This window comes from Microtus ochrogaster, chromosome 1, assembly GCF_000317375.1.
Source record: "Microtus ochrogaster isolate Prairie Vole_2 chromosome 1, MicOch1.0, whole genome shotgun sequence".
Classification (NCBI taxonomy): Eukaryota; Metazoa; Chordata; class Mammalia; order Rodentia; family Cricetidae; genus Microtus; species Microtus ochrogaster.
The window spans coordinates 62,811,720-62,827,481 of record NC_022009.1 but is presented as its reverse complement, the minus strand read 5'-3'; the positions used below and the strand labels follow the sequence as shown (position 1 = coordinate 62,827,481).

Genomic DNA, 15,762 nt, shown 5'->3' with positions numbered 1-15,762 from the left:
TATAGGCAGGGTGAACAGGCAAGAAGTATAGGCATGGTGATGAGAACAGGAGAATTATGGGAAGAGGAAAGGCTCAATCTGCAGTTGTCACCCAGTCACACAGGAAGCAAGATGAGAATGCCTTGCTGATAAAAGGTACCAAGCTACGTGGCTAACACAGACAAGAATTATGGGTTAAATTAAGGTATGAGAGTTAATAAGAAGCCTGAGCTAATAGGTCAACCAGTTTATAAGTAATATAAGACTCTGTGTATTTCTTTGGGAATGAACAACTGTAGGATTGGATGGGACAGACTCCTCTGTCAATAAATAATGCCCAATGTGGGGCTCGAAACCACAACCATAAGATTAAGAGTCTCATGCTTTACCAACTGACCTAGCCAGGCCAATTCTAATATAAGACTTAGACTCCTTAGGATAGAATGATTATTAAAACATTTATCATATGTTTCTTGCTTAATATTGTTTATACTGATTGTAATTTTAATCATATACTTGATATCTGTTCCTAGTGTATATAGTTTTATATTGGATTTGGAATGCTATTATTTAAACAAAAGGGGGAGGTGCTGTGAGAGCTCCTTCAAACAATAGCCTTTAAGATACCAGCCCACCTGGGTGTGTTCTCTTTTACTATAAATGCAGCTGTAAAGCATGCACTCGCTCTCTTGATTACGACGGATGAATTTGGTTCCAGTTCCCCATTCATGCAGAGGACTGTGATCTAAGAGTGTGATTTGTGAGTCTACCACTAAGCACACAACCATTTATTATACATAATTCTGAACTAGTGTGGAATTATTTTGTAACTTTTGTCATCAATTTTCTTCACTGGATAAACTGTTGAGTCTTTTTTAAATAGTTTTCTGTGAAAGAAAATGTAACAAGGCATTTGTTTTCACAACAGTTAGAGCACTCAGGCTAGATTTCAAAGGGGAAGGGGATTTTCATAACTACAGTACTCAATATTTTAGTGGATGACTGTCACACTCTTTGAAATGAGTGAGAACAGAGATGTGACCTGACACTCATGACAGTATAGAAATAGACAGTAGGTGCTCAGAACCATGAGTTTGGTGCCCTGTTGTCTGATGGCATGGGTTTTTATTTCCTTCTATCTTCATCAATGATGATAAATAGTAGAAGACACTCAATTGAGCCTCAGGAGACTCATGGAGGTCTATATAATTTTTCTGAGGTCTTCTTTATTTCCTAGTGACTGAAATAGAGAGAATCAGGCTGATTTTTAAATGGGACCACATTTACAACATTGTAATAATAACCTAAGACAAATTGTAGCTGGAAGTCATTTCTACATTTACCTATAATCTTCAGAAGAGATATTTTATGTACTTTTGATGTAATCCAAAATGTCAACAAATTAGAGGGATCTAAGACATGGCAAACACAAATTCGCTAGTGATAGGAAGTGATGCAATAGGTCACTTTAACTTGCAAAGAATTTTTAAAACGTGACACCTAAATACAGCTAGACTGATTTTCTGTAGACACTGACTGCAGTCAGATCTATAGATCATAACTTCATTAAACCTACTTGCTTAAAAATCAAGCTCATAGCAGGGTGGTGGTGGCACACGCCTTTAATCCCAGAACTTGGGAGGCAGAGACAGGCGGATCTCTGTGAGTTCAAGACCAGTCTGATCTACAAGAGTTAGTTCCAGGACACGCCCCAAAGTTACAGAGGAACCCTGTTTCAAAAAACAAAATCAAGATGGTATGTAAGGTTTACATACACTTTGTGGAAGTTTTCACAAAGGAAACACAAAGTCCCTTCAAAACAAAGCAATAGTATGCATGATAAGCTGGAGGACATATATTATTTAGTTTGGAGAAAATTTTGAATTAAAATCAAACATTTCTCCTCTTGCCTCTTTGCTCTGTTGTCACTACCTCTCTTCACTGTAGCTGTCAAGCTTCTAAAATCCATATGAAAATTCACTAACATCGAAACAACAGACTAAATGAAGCATGAAACTTGAGATAGATGCCCCATTTAATAAAATGATCACATACAAAGAACCAAATATACTAATTTTGCTGAAAGGGAAAAATTAATAGCTGCTTTATGCAGATATTTTTTTTCCTCCTTTCAGGCTGTACTATGATTTTTGTCCTGTAAGAGAAATGCAGTGCTGCTCTTGCTGCCATCATATTTAATTCCCCCAAGAGACTGCAGTTTGTCATTACAGATGGACTGATAGCCTTGATGGTATCATTGAACTTTTGTCACGACAAACCTGGAAGACTTGCTGTGTGTCAGAGAATTTTGTCATTCATCTTGCTTTTGAAAGACCAAATTTATTTGCAACCTTGAATGACATTGGCTACATGAAACAGCCTGAAATCTATCATGCCTGAGTCTTATAAAACTGCAATTTAAAATCCTAAGTGTTGACCTGGTTTTCAGAACCATCTTCAAAGTCAATGACTTTCAAATACTTTCTTACAAACCCAGAAAATTTTTAACTGATAACAAAACTTTATGTTTTCATGTATTTTTATGGGCACATGAGGTTACCTAGCATGTACCATATGTTCTCATTTTCTTTTTAGAAATAAGTAGAAATTGATGCCATTGAATCACGTGTGTGTGTGTGTGTGTGTGTGTGTGTGTGTGTGTGTGTCTTATATTCATAGAATGTCAGTGTGCAACTGGAAAGTCAACAGATTAAGGCATCGGGGCTTTAACTTTTTCTCGGATTATTCAGCCAACAGTTGACAGATAACAGAATTGCATGAAAGTATATCCAGGGAAATCAAGATTGTTTTTGAGCTTTCTGTATTGAAAAGTATACAATAGGCTGTATCAGAAGATAGTCTTGCTATTGTTCAATTTAAATTAAACAGAAAGCAATTGAACACTTCCTGTTAACCAGGTTTGGATTTTTAAATATGTGGAGTGGGGAGGGGCTGGTTTCTGTGACTTCCTTGGCCAGCAGAGTGGGAGTCAAGAAGGCAGTTCAGTCCAACATGACTAAGTAGCTGGTGTTGGTTCAAACTTTGAGGGTCTGACTCAAAGTGTTTTATTTTAGACATATTTAAGCACAATACAATTTGATGAAATTTTCCCGGTGATAATTAAGTCAATGTCGTGTGCAATATAAAACATGCATAAATCTCCTTGAGGAATAAAGTAAGCTAAATAAAAATCAAATGTGACTACATTGAAATTCTTTGTAAAGTACATGACACCTTCTGTAAAAATAGGTACTATAAATGGACTGAGAAAAACACACTTATGATAAGGTTCTGGCATAATGTCCAGTGTGGTCTCACACAGATGCTACATAGGTTACCAGGCTACTATGCAAGTCTGTTCCCAGCCTTCTGGGCAGAGAGGAGATATTTTGTTCCTTCTGCTGAAGGAACAATCAGGTGTGCTAACATTCCAGATTTCTCTACTGCTATCTGTGAGCACAAGGATATACTGGCCTCCTATATATGTGATAATAAAAACCAGTATTGTTCTTCTAACAATAATGGCCACTGTTTATAGAGCTTATTCTATATCACGAAATGCACTAAATATTTTGAACATGTAAAATAATCTGATTCTTGTGGTAGCTTTATAAAGTTATTCTCCTTTTATCATTTTCCCCTCAAGTTTTACTAAAACTAAGTTGAGAAATAGAAAGATACATGACCAAAAAACAAAACTATCCACAGTCATTTCATTCATGATTAATTACTGAGTATATTTAACATTATTCTTTCTGATTCTTCCAGAGCATGATGGATAGATCCATGGATATGTGTATTGTAACACATGTAAATATACACATTCTTCTTCCAGAGCATGCCTGATAGGTCCATGGATATGTGTACTGTAATATATGTACATATATACACTCTTCTTTCAGAACATGGTTGGTAGATCCATGGATATATGTTCTGTAACATACGGCTCTTAAAATTTGTCATACAGTAAATGAAGAAGAGGTTGGTCTCCAGGGAGAAAGTTTCAGGTGACTATGGGATGTTTTAATTGTATACTGCACAGCTCTGTATGATTGCTTTGCTTTAAAGAGGATGAAAGACTCAGGACAACCTTGTTACTGTAAAATGAGGAAACTGGCAGGTACTAAGTCAGCCATATATCAAGGTCAGCACCAACCAAGCTAAGTCCTGTACATGTGAAAATTACCCTTTATCCCTGTGGTCTCTCTCATCAAAAACATGATTTCCAACCTAAAACAAGATAAACATCATACAAAAGTATATGGAAAATTACACCTCACAACATCTAATTAGTTTTTCTCAAAACTCTCAAGGGCATCAAAAGTATAGAAAGTTTGAGGCTTAAGGAGACAAGGCAATTAACTTGGTGTGATGTCATGGAAGGACTCTTGAGACAGAAGAGGGGGATTATTTGAAAGCAGGAAATGTCAATAATGTGTAACCATGGCCTATTGATATTGACTCATTAATTAAATAAATGTATCTAGCTAATATAAGGTTTTATAGTCATGGAATGTGGGGAATGTGTGGTGCAGGATAACTCTTATTTTCACAGTTTTCTCATAATTGTAAAACTCTTAAAATACATAATCAGCTAAAGACATATTTCCCAACAAAACATGAAAAATTCCTACCTAATTATAAACATGAAAATATATATTCTGGTCATTTTCAGAAAGACAACATTGTTCTAGAAAAAGGCAGATAAATGGAGGAAAAAATGATAAGTCCAAGAAAGAGTGAATAGAAGGGTAAACAGATGTTATTTATTACATAAAATAATAATATGAGATAGACATCATTTAAACATCTGGAACCACCATAACGATGACAATGGTACAAAAATTCCAAGCCTACCACTGTCAAAGGAACTCCAGTGACTATAGGTTCTGGAAGTGGTTAAGCCCTAATCTATATTAGAATATAATAATGAATGCTGTGCTAGGGTTGTCACGAAAAGTAATAAATCAATATTCAGCAGGCAGTTGAAAAGAGAGGAAAAGTTGCAGACTAAAATCATATATTTAAAATAAGGTGCTTATTAATAGAAGTTATAACATGATACATAGTAACTTTATAGAAATAAGCAAATGGTAGATTTAATTCGAAGGTGTCAGTAGTTAGACTACTAACTCATTTACATACTATCATCCTATTGGTAAAGAGTAAGGTATCTAGAATATGTTTATGTTCGGAAAGAGCTAGAATATATTCAAATAATACATAGAGAAACTTCAAATGTTCGGATAATGAAGTGTAAAAGTAGACTTCAGAGAATGAGATTCATGCAAACAGTCATCAATAGGAAATAGATACAGGTAACAATCTTACAGAAAAGTCAGCTCTAATGAAAGATGCTGGATCTAAAGAGGCACGTTTTATAACAAAGGGTCGTGTGTGCTAGGAAAATGTGGCAATGTTAATAAAGCTTCAAACTGTATGAAACAAAACTTTCTTTTTTTTTTTACTTTATTTATTTATTAAGGATTTCTGCCTCCTCCCCGCCACCGCCTCCCATTTCCCTCCCCCTCCCCCGATCAAGTCTCCCCTCTCATCAGCTCGAAGAGCAATCAGGGTTTCCTGACCTGTGGGAAGTCCAAGGACCACCCACCTCCATCCAGGTTTAGTGAGGTGAGCATTCAAACTGCCTAGGCTCCCCCAAAGCCAGTACGTGCAGTAGGATCAAAAACCCATTGCCAAACTTTCCATCATAATAGGACAAACAAAATCTGATAAAGAGATTGAGAAAATCCTCAAAAGATGTAAAAATATGAAAACCCTGGGTAACAAACTTGAATTAATTAAATATACATGTTTATACATATTCGAATTGTATACATATAATGTGAAACCCATACTGGGGAAGTACTAGAATTAAAGTAATGTAACAGATTTTGAAGAATTGAGATTTTGTTGAATATGTATATACTGCACCATAAAATTGATCTAGCATTTCATAACGAAACAATAGAAAGTTCACAATGTTTTTTAAGAAAGACCCCAAAATATAATTTAAAATAATCTGAAAAAGAAATGTTTATTTATACTAGTAAATGTTTTGAGCTGAACAATAATTAAAATGCAACATGAGGAACAAAAGCAAGTGAAGGATAGGCAATACTTTAGCTTCTGGAAAATTATACCTACCCCAAACATCTCAGTGCAATCCACTGTCTTCAGAAGCTAGCATAGTGTCTTTCTCTCCCAGATCACCCACGAAACTGTTCACTAAAAGGATGAATTCCTTATCCATCCTTTCTTGCTCCTCCTCCTTCTCCTTGTCCTTCTCCTCATTCTCACCCTATTTTTCTTTCTCCAGAAGTCCTAGAGCCTCCACCCAGTTCCCAATTTAGGAGTAAACAGCCAGCATACAGGAGGAATTCAACTGCCAACTGATTCTACTGACCATCTTGGGAGGACCATCAAATTGGGCTTAGCAATCCTCAGAAACACGAAAGAAAATAACACGTTTTCTTTTAACCACTCATTGCTGGGGTTGATTGTCACATGCATATATGGGTGAACAGAAGTAAAGTTTTAGAGTAAGATTAGAAGACAGTGATTGAAGTTAGACCTATAAGAGAAACACACAGAAAGATGAAGAAAGGTAGTGACAAAGCACAGGATAATTAAGAGAGAAGACAAACAAGCAACACTGAAAAATGAATGGTGCCAAGACCTTGGTATTGGAAAACAAAAGATGAATGACACATGACTGGGATGGAGATGTTAAGTGGATGATGAGGTGGTTTGAATGAGAATAAGCTAACACCCGTCTCCAGTTGATGAGTTGTCAGTTAAGGAGTAGGAGGGATGGTCTTGTTGGAAGTATGTCACTGAAAGTGGACTCTTAGATTCCAAAAACCGACACCACGCCCAGTGTTGCTTTGTCTCTGTCTGCTGCCTATAGATCAGGCTGTAGCTTTCAGCTTTTGCTCCAGAAAAATGCATGCTGCCATGATCCCTGCTATGATGATAAAGGACTAAGCCTCTGAAACTGTACATAAGTTCCCAATTAAATGTTTCCTTTGGTGGGGAATGGTAAGAATTGCTTGGTCATGGTGTCTCTTCACAGTAATAGAACAGTGACTAAATAGAGGTATGATGATAGACAGATGACATATGCATACTTACCCAGATAGATAAATAAGTAGATTGATAGACGATAGAAGATAGCTAAATAATAAACAGATTATAGACCACAGAAAGATATAAGGGAATTTAAAACAATTTCAGTAAAAATAAAGAAGAAGAAAATTTATAACCTAATACAAACACATTACTCAGTATTCCTTCCTCAAAATGGGTTCTGGGAACAAGAGTAGAGAGTTAAGTACAGACTGAGCAGGCTGGGTATCTAAAAGTGTGGAAATATTGAAAAAACTTAGCAACAGTATATTCAGAAATTTATACGAAATAGAAAAAATTCTTTGAGTGATACAATTTGCCCCAATGCATTAAGCTGTATAATCAAATATTTTTATGTGTAATAAATAAATTAAGCTCATAAGTGATTGCACACACAACACACAACATAGTACACACATAGAGACACACATTACACAAAGAGTCACATGCTGCAAGTGGCATAGTAAATGTACTTAAACAAACATTGATGTAAAAAATAAAACCGAACTATTCAGATGATAAAAAAAAGAAATATATTTTCTCCTGTAAGCATTTATTAATGTAAAATAGGAGTCCAATTATCTCACAGCTCACTTACAGAGTTTTTCTTCATGAAGAATTGGTTCATGTAAAGAGAAAGCAAATTTAAACTTGAAGTAAGAGAAATTAATCCTTGTAAGTTGATGGTATCATGTGGGAAGATTTAGGCTAAGATGGCTCAGAGGTTAAGAGCATTGCCTGCTCTTCCAAAGGTCCTGAGTTCAATTCCCAGCAACCACATGGTGGCTCACAAAAAGAAATATTTTTAACTTGCTTTCATTCCCATGAGAGGTGGGTACAAAAACCTGGTGTTATCAAAAATGTGGGGGATTATAAGGAAAAAAGAAGAATACCAGTCATATCATAAATATAACCACAAAAATTGTTTTAAAAATCCTAGCTGAAATCATAAATGAATCATTTGAATCATATGAAAGGGACACAATATCTTGATGAGATTTATTTTAGAGATGTAAAATCAGTCAGTGTCATTTATTACCTTATATAATTAATAAGAAACCAAATAGTTTTTTTGTATATATTCAGTAATTGTAAGACTTGTTTTTGAACCAAATATATATGAAATGAGAACATTCTAAACTGATATTTTGTTTATAATCTAATAAATAAAGCTTCCCTGGAGATCAGCGTGCACCACTAGTTAGCTATAGAGGCTAGGTAGTGGTGACACACACCGCTAATCCCATCACTAGGGATGTGGAGATAAGAGGAGATAGACTGGGCAGAGAGAAGAATATAAGGTCGAAGGAGACAGGAGCTCAAATGAGGTCTGTAGATACAGTCTGAGTTTTCACAGGGACAGGATCACCCCTTTGGTCTGAGCATTGGTAGAGGTAAGAACTCCCTAGTGAGTGGTTGGTTGCTCTGCTTCTTTGATCTCTCAGTTTTCATCCCTAATATCCAACTTTGGGTTTTTATTCTTAAGACCAATTAGAATTCATAATACAGCATTTTTAATCTGATCAGATGAATCTTTATATATGGACTGATAGAAATACAGATTCGTTTCCACTACAAGAATGTGCATATTAATGTCTGTGCTGCTGGGGTTATACGTAGGAAGTGGTCTCCTGTGCCCATGTGTTGTAGAGTACTTCCCACTTTCTCTTCTATCAGGTTCAGTGTGTTCGGACTGATATTGAGGTCTTTAATCCATTTGGACTTGAGTTTTGTGCATGGCGATAGATATGGATCTATTTTCATTCTTTTATAGATTGACATCCAGTTTTGCCAGCACAATTTGTTGAAGATGCTCTCTTTTTTCCATTGTATACTTTTAGCTCCTTTATTGAAAATCAGGTGTTCATAGGTTTGTGGGTTAAAGTCAGGGTCTTCTATTCGATTCCATTGGTTGAATTCTCTGTTTTTATGCCAATACCAAGATGTTTTCAATAATGTAGTTCTGTAATAGAGTTTGAAGTCAGGGATGATAATGCCTCCAGATAATCCTTTACTGTATAAGACTGTTTTGGCTATCCTGGGTTGTTTCCTGAGACAATGGGGATGTTCTATCGGGAATTCACCAAGGCCAGCTGGCCTGGGTCTGAAAAATCATGGGATAAAACCGGACTCGCTGAACATAGCAGACAATGAGGACTACTGAGAACTCAAGAACAATGGCAATGGGTTTTTGATCTTACTGCACGTATTGGCTTTGGGGGAGCCTAGGCAGTTTGGATGCTCACCTTACTAGACCTGGATGGAGGTGGGCGGTCCTTGGACTTCCCACAGGTCAGGGAACCCTGATTGCTCTTCGAGCTGATGAGGGAGGAGGACTTGATCGGGGGAGGGGGAGGGAAATGGGAGGCGGTGGCGGGGAGGAGGCAGAAATCCTTAATAAATAAATAAATTAAAAAAAAGAATGTGCATATTAGAAAGTCATCTTTTCAAGGCTTGAAGGGAGACAAAGTCGATTACAAATATCTCTTTAGTTTGAGGTTGTGCCCTAAGACCAATAACTATAATAACCAATATTTTAAGAGTTAAACAAATTGACAAACTATTTGAACAAACTTTTCAACAAATGTCACTCAAATGGCCAATAACATGAAAATGTGCTTAGCCTAATTAATAACCAGGAAAATGTATATTAAGAAAAACATGATGCCATTATAAAATCTCCAGAGGATTTGAATCAGAAACAGGATATCCCAAATACTGGAAGAAATTAGTGACATCTGGTCCCCAATACACAGCTGGTGGGAGTATAAATCAGATTAATCTCTTTGGGAGACTGCTTGGTGATAACCATTAAAACAGAACATGTTGGACTATCTGACCTTGTGACTCTAGTTGAGATCTATTATCCAGCGGAAGTACATGTGTAAATCCACTGAAGGCTTGCTTAGGTGAGAATATTCATGTCAACATTCTTCCCAGTCACCAAAACAGAAAAAAAAAAAAACCAAAACGATCAATTGTGCTTTATCTGTGAAGTGGATAAATAAACATTCTGGTAAATCCTTAGAATACAGCAGTATTCAGGATACAGCAAGAAAGACTGAACTGCAAGTTCCTGCAGCTCAAGGGTGTGTCTATAAATGGATGGTTAATGAAGGAAGGCAGACAAAAACACAGACAAAATTGAAAAAATTCACAGTCCAAGTTTGTCTGGACACCTTACAAAAAAGTGAAGTTGGTCTGTAGTGTCTCAAGGTCCAAGCAGCTGTGACCTTCAACTACACAGAGTATTTATTGAATAATAACCGTACTTGGTCCCCGCAGCAAGCTTGTGCTGCTCCTCTGTGGTTAGGGTCACACCAGAGCATAGCCTAGCACACACAAGCCCTCAGGTTGGATGCCCTCAGTGGCTTCCACTATTCCTCACTGGTCAGTCTTTCCTATTGTCTCTTCTCTCCCCCCCCCAGATCTCCCATCCTTATTTGCCCTGCTCCCTCATGCTTTCCCTTCCCCACCTTCCCCCTCCTACCCACACTCGTCTTACTGAGCAAGCATCTATCAAGGTAACTACTCTGCTTACACTGACTATGCTGATATGAGCACAAGAGTAATAATGTAACCAGCCAGGCCACTGTCAAGGCTGAAAATAAGTTAGAATATTTCTCAGGCATTAGTTGCATAGGAGCAATGCATAAATTTGAGTTCTAAAACTAAAGACTTTTAGCCATGGGTTTAGAAGAAGACTCAGCAAAGCTATAGTTCTGTTTAATCCCCAACCCCTGCTAGATACTACAGAACACTACTGTAATTTCTCTCTATGTTCTGGATCTCACGTTGAACTGCTGACTGGTAGGAAATTTCTACATCTGTCCTAAAAACTCTCCAAATCTATAGCACTAAAAACTCCTTATTTAACTATTTTAAAATAGTTATTACTACAGATATCAAGGATTAGGATGTGCCTATTTCTCTATGACACATTAGCTCTGATTAAAATGAGATGCTCGGGCTTGGGATATGGCTCACTAGCTAAACCTCTTGCTGTTCAAGCTTGAGAACCTAAGGTTAATCACCTGTGCACAGCTGGGCATAGTTGCACAGCTGCAATCCCAGTGCTTTTGTGACAAGATGTGACAGGAAAGGGAGATCTCAAAAACTCAAAGGCCAACTATCATAGCATACACCAAAAAGAACCTGTCTCAAAGGGGGTTGAAGATGAGGACATCTGAGGTTGTTCTCTGATCTCCATCAGCATGCTGTGCCGTGTGCACACTTGTAATCACATGTATATTCACACACAAGTGCACATAGACACAAAATAAATAAAATAAAATAAAATTAGATGCTCTTCTTTTCTCCTTAAAATCTGATGAGGAAGGAATGCCAATTGGTGGATCGATTTTAGGAGAGGCATTGGAGGGGTTTTTTTGTGTATTTACTTTGGAAAGACTGATTCTATACAACTATTCAATTGCAGATATAAACGAATGTGCTGTTGACAATGGTGGCTGTCAAGACCAATGCTGCAATACGATTGGCAGTTATTACTGTAGATGTCAAGCTGGCCAAAAGCTGGAGGAAGATGGCAGAGGATGTGAAGGTACCAGAGAAGACTGTCTGCTTCCTGATAAAGAAACAGAGAACATCTATATAATGCATATATGGGGGTTGCTTTCCATCTAAGCCAGTTGAAGCACTTGTGTTAACTATTGCCAAGAACATATCTTCTTCTTGTGCCTAGATTGCAGAACAGCGACCCATTAGAAAACTTCAAGTAGCTTATTATAGACAGCATATGATTATATGCTGGTGTTGGTTGTGTCATGTTCTGATTATAGAATTTCAATCATTCATTTAAGTCCTGGGGTAAAGAAAAATTTTGAAAGCATTTTATTTATTTCTATAGCAAAAAAAAAAAAGAAATGGTACTTCTTATAAAAGAGTCATCTGTTATCAAATGAGCGTTGGCCCTGACTTTAACCTTTCTTTTTCAAATTAATTCTTTTCATCTTTTATTTTTTTAATTCAACGTATTATTTACTTGACAGTCATTGAGTTTCTGTTCTCTATTAGGCATTATTCTTTGCCTTAGAGATGTAATATTAATGAGCAATAAATTCTTCCCTGAAGGAGCTCATTGATTAGAGGAGAAGATGGAAATGTGTGCTCAGATCTTACAAACTGATGTGGTTGGGAATCCTTAAGTGGGGTTAAATGCACTGGGAACAGAGATACAGGTTTTACTCTTGGCTCTACCCCTAATTGTGTAACCTTGGGCAAATTGCTTAATCTCTCTGAGATTGCCATCTGTAAAATTTAGGATGTTAGCTACAGAAACCACCACCAGCAAAAGTGCTTTGAGACCGAAATAAGACAATGCATTTAAAACACTTAGCATGGAGGGTGAACAGCCTAGGCTCAGGATAGCCATGCACTGTGCTTACCTTCAGTTTACTGGATGCTCACCTTGGGAAGGTGAAGGGGAGCAGAGAGAGCTTCCCACTCAAAGCACTGAGCAGGTAATCTGGCCTGGGAGGATCAGGTCTGCTACTCCCTATTGTCTTTTCTGGCTTTTTCTCTATTCATTCTACTATAATGCCCGATCAATAAAAATTCAGGCATCATTGCCTCCTGATTTGTTTACTTAAGAGCATGATAAGTAGAAAAGTATTCTAGTTGTGTTGTGGACATTGATCCTAGGAACTCTCACTCCCTGCCTCCCTGAACAGTGTTCGTAGTGAGACATGTGAATAAAGAGACAAAGAGAATAAATAAAAGACATTACCAGAGAAGGTGCCTGGACTGAGGTAATATATTTAGTAGGGATTACTCAATTGCCTCGCAGCTCAGGTTCAAAAGATCAGTCTTCTCTGCCACGACTTGGACGTGCTTTAATTTGGAAGATTTAAGATAAACAGTCAGGCATATTCAAGGACAAGAGAATCTGTGATCTGCAGAGATAAGTTTCACCCAGGGAAAGCACTTTGGGGAAGGTATAAATTCATAAGGGCAAAGCGTCATCTACATTCATTTGTTCATTCATTCATTATTCATTCATTCACTTCCTTGTGATAATGTCTAACTTCAGATGTGGTGGGCACTAGTACTCCATATCAGGCATATGTACAAATTACAAAAGAGATACAGAGATGTTGATAGTGGCGACCTTTCCCCATCCAGACATTCTATAGCAGTTGTTAGGTTAACAGTGTAAGTTAGACCATATAACTCATAGTGCACTTTCAATTGACTGTCTTGTATCTTGACTCAAGTTGTTCCAACAACCCTAAACTGTTGAAGGAGAAAGTCACTTGTTGGTTTCCGGCCACCTGGCTATCTTAGACCCAAAATAATCACACAGAAATTGTATTAATTAAATCACTGCTTTGCCCATTAGCTCTAGCTTCTTATTGGCTAACTCTTGCGTATGAATATAACCCATTTCTATTAATGTGTATATCACCACAAGGTCATAGTTTACCAGCAAAGTTTCAGCAAGTCTATCTCCCACAGTGGTTCCATGGCTCCATGGCATCTCTCTGACTCCGCTCTTCTTTCTCCCAGCATTCAGCTTAGTTTTTCCCACATACCTAAGTTCTGCCCATCAACAGGTCAAGCCAGTTTTCTTTATTCATTAATGGTAATCACAGCATACAAAGGGAAATCCTACATCACCTATTTAGCGAAGTATTTTCTCTGGCTGCACTGAACTGTGGTAGCTCTATAGAAACCATGTAGGACTAAAGCTAACTTGAGGAAACTCAACAGGGGCATCAGAGAGTAGTGATGCTTTGCTCTTACCTGGCCCCAGCACTGAGAACAGGGATATGGGATGTGTAAGGAAGAACCTTTTCTGCAAAGACTACCCCTACCTGCAGTCTCATTCATCTTGGAATCCCTTGTTTTCACTTCCCAAAATGACTGGAAGAGAAGGTTATGCTAGAGAAGATTATGGTAGAAGCTGAGCCTAGTCATGCTGCTGGCTCAGCTGCTGACCACATGGTGGCTTAAACTTGTTTATAAACATAGTGTTGATATTGACACAACTCCCATCTCAAAGGAAGTAAGAGACAATTTATTCTGGAGCCAAGTATGAGTGGTCATAGTCCTAGCCCAGAAACACTGATTTAATTGAGCCTATGTTCCATGTTTAAATATGCTAAAAGTTGTGTGAGATTTTATATTGATAGGAAAAGGAAATTATAAATCAAGACACTTTTTTAAGCATTTGTGGGGATACCAGGTAAGTGAGTCACAAAATCTGGGGAAATCTTTGCTATAGGCATTGGATGGTACCTGATAGCATACTAAACCTTTTGTTTGGTGGGACCTCGGTGTCTGTTTATAGATTTCAAAGGATTTATCTAATTATCAAAAAGATGGTAGGCTCCATACAGAGAAGGCTAATAGATGGCTATTAAATTGTGCAAGAAATTGGCCCAGGATAATCTGGTTTTGGACTTCAAGATTCCATAACCTCCACATCATTTATATATTAATCATGATCTTTAGTTCACAATAGCTAAGTTAAAAGTTAGGGAATATTTTCCTCCTATGTACCTGACACCCCCTGGCTCCTACAACCCCTGATCCTTCTCTTCAGCAGGTCTCCCTGAGTTTGGCCAAATGTTTGGTCTTGGATCTCTGGGTCTTGGGTCTCTGAATCTGCCTCCATCATTCACTGAATGAAGTCTCTCTGTTGACAGCCAAGATAGTCTTCAGTCTGATCTCAGTTCAGGCTCTGTAGCCACTGCATCCAGGAGTCTTAGCTGGGGCCATTCTTGTAAACTCCTGGAAGTTTCCCTTGCATCAGGTTTCTACCCAGCTCCATAAATCCCCTTGACCTAGTCGTCCTTCTCAGGGCTCTCCCCCTCTGCCCAGCCTACAACATAATCCATCAAGTTCTCATCCCCATTCACCCAGTCCACCTAGGACATCTCTTCTATTTCCCCTTCCCAAGGAGATCCATGCATCCTCCCTTGGGTTCTCCTTTTTACCTAGCCCTCTGGGTCTGTGCATCGTAGCATTGTTATCCTTCACTCTACAATTAATATCCATTAATGTTGATATTATTATTGATATGTTAATATTAATTTATATTAATATGATTTAATATCACTTATGAGTAAGTACATGCTATACTAGCCTTTTGGGGTCTGAGTTCCCTCATTAAAGATGAGTTTTTCTAGAAGGGGTGAATTGAGGAGGGGACAGAATAAAGTTGAGGGGGAGACAGAGGTTGTGGTTGGTATACAAAATTAATTAATTAATAAAAGAATAATAGGAAAATTTTAAAAATTAAAAAAAAAAGCATTGAGGGAAGAGATTTAGAAGTCCAGGACAGTTTAAAGTCACTGCAAGTGAGTGGCTAATGGGTCCTTAGCGTTTTCTCATGGCTTGTTCTTGATAAAAGAAAGGTCCATTGGTTTCAAAAACATCGTGTGGGATGCTACAGCCATAGAATTGAGCAGTCACTTATGACCGTTGTTTATTTAACTTATTTAAGTTGGTTTTAAAATAGAAAAAAGCATTATAGTGGGTATTTATTATCTTATTTTAAAATTAGAGTTGCTATAGCAAGTGTAGAGCATACCCTCACGTGAGACTGACACATTGGTAGATGGCTTTGTGAGACAATGTATCCGCTAAATTTTCCTCTAAAGATCTATCAATTTGTGAAGAAATTGTCTCTCT

At 37.6% G+C, this 15,762-nt stretch overlaps 1 protein-coding gene across 1 annotated transcript in view; it reads left to right on the top strand.

The window, feature by feature from the left end:
• The window catches only part of LOC106143747 (EGF-like and EMI domain-containing protein 1), a 649,376-nt gene that overhangs the window by 398,150 nt on the left and 235,464 nt on the right, over positions 1-15,762 (top strand). Inside the window, exon 5 of the mRNA XM_026782051.1 lies at positions 11,546-11,668. Within this exon, the coding sequence (XP_026637852.1) occupies positions 11,546-11,668 (123 nt within the window). The remainder of the gene's footprint in view (positions 1-11,545; positions 11,669-15,762) is intronic.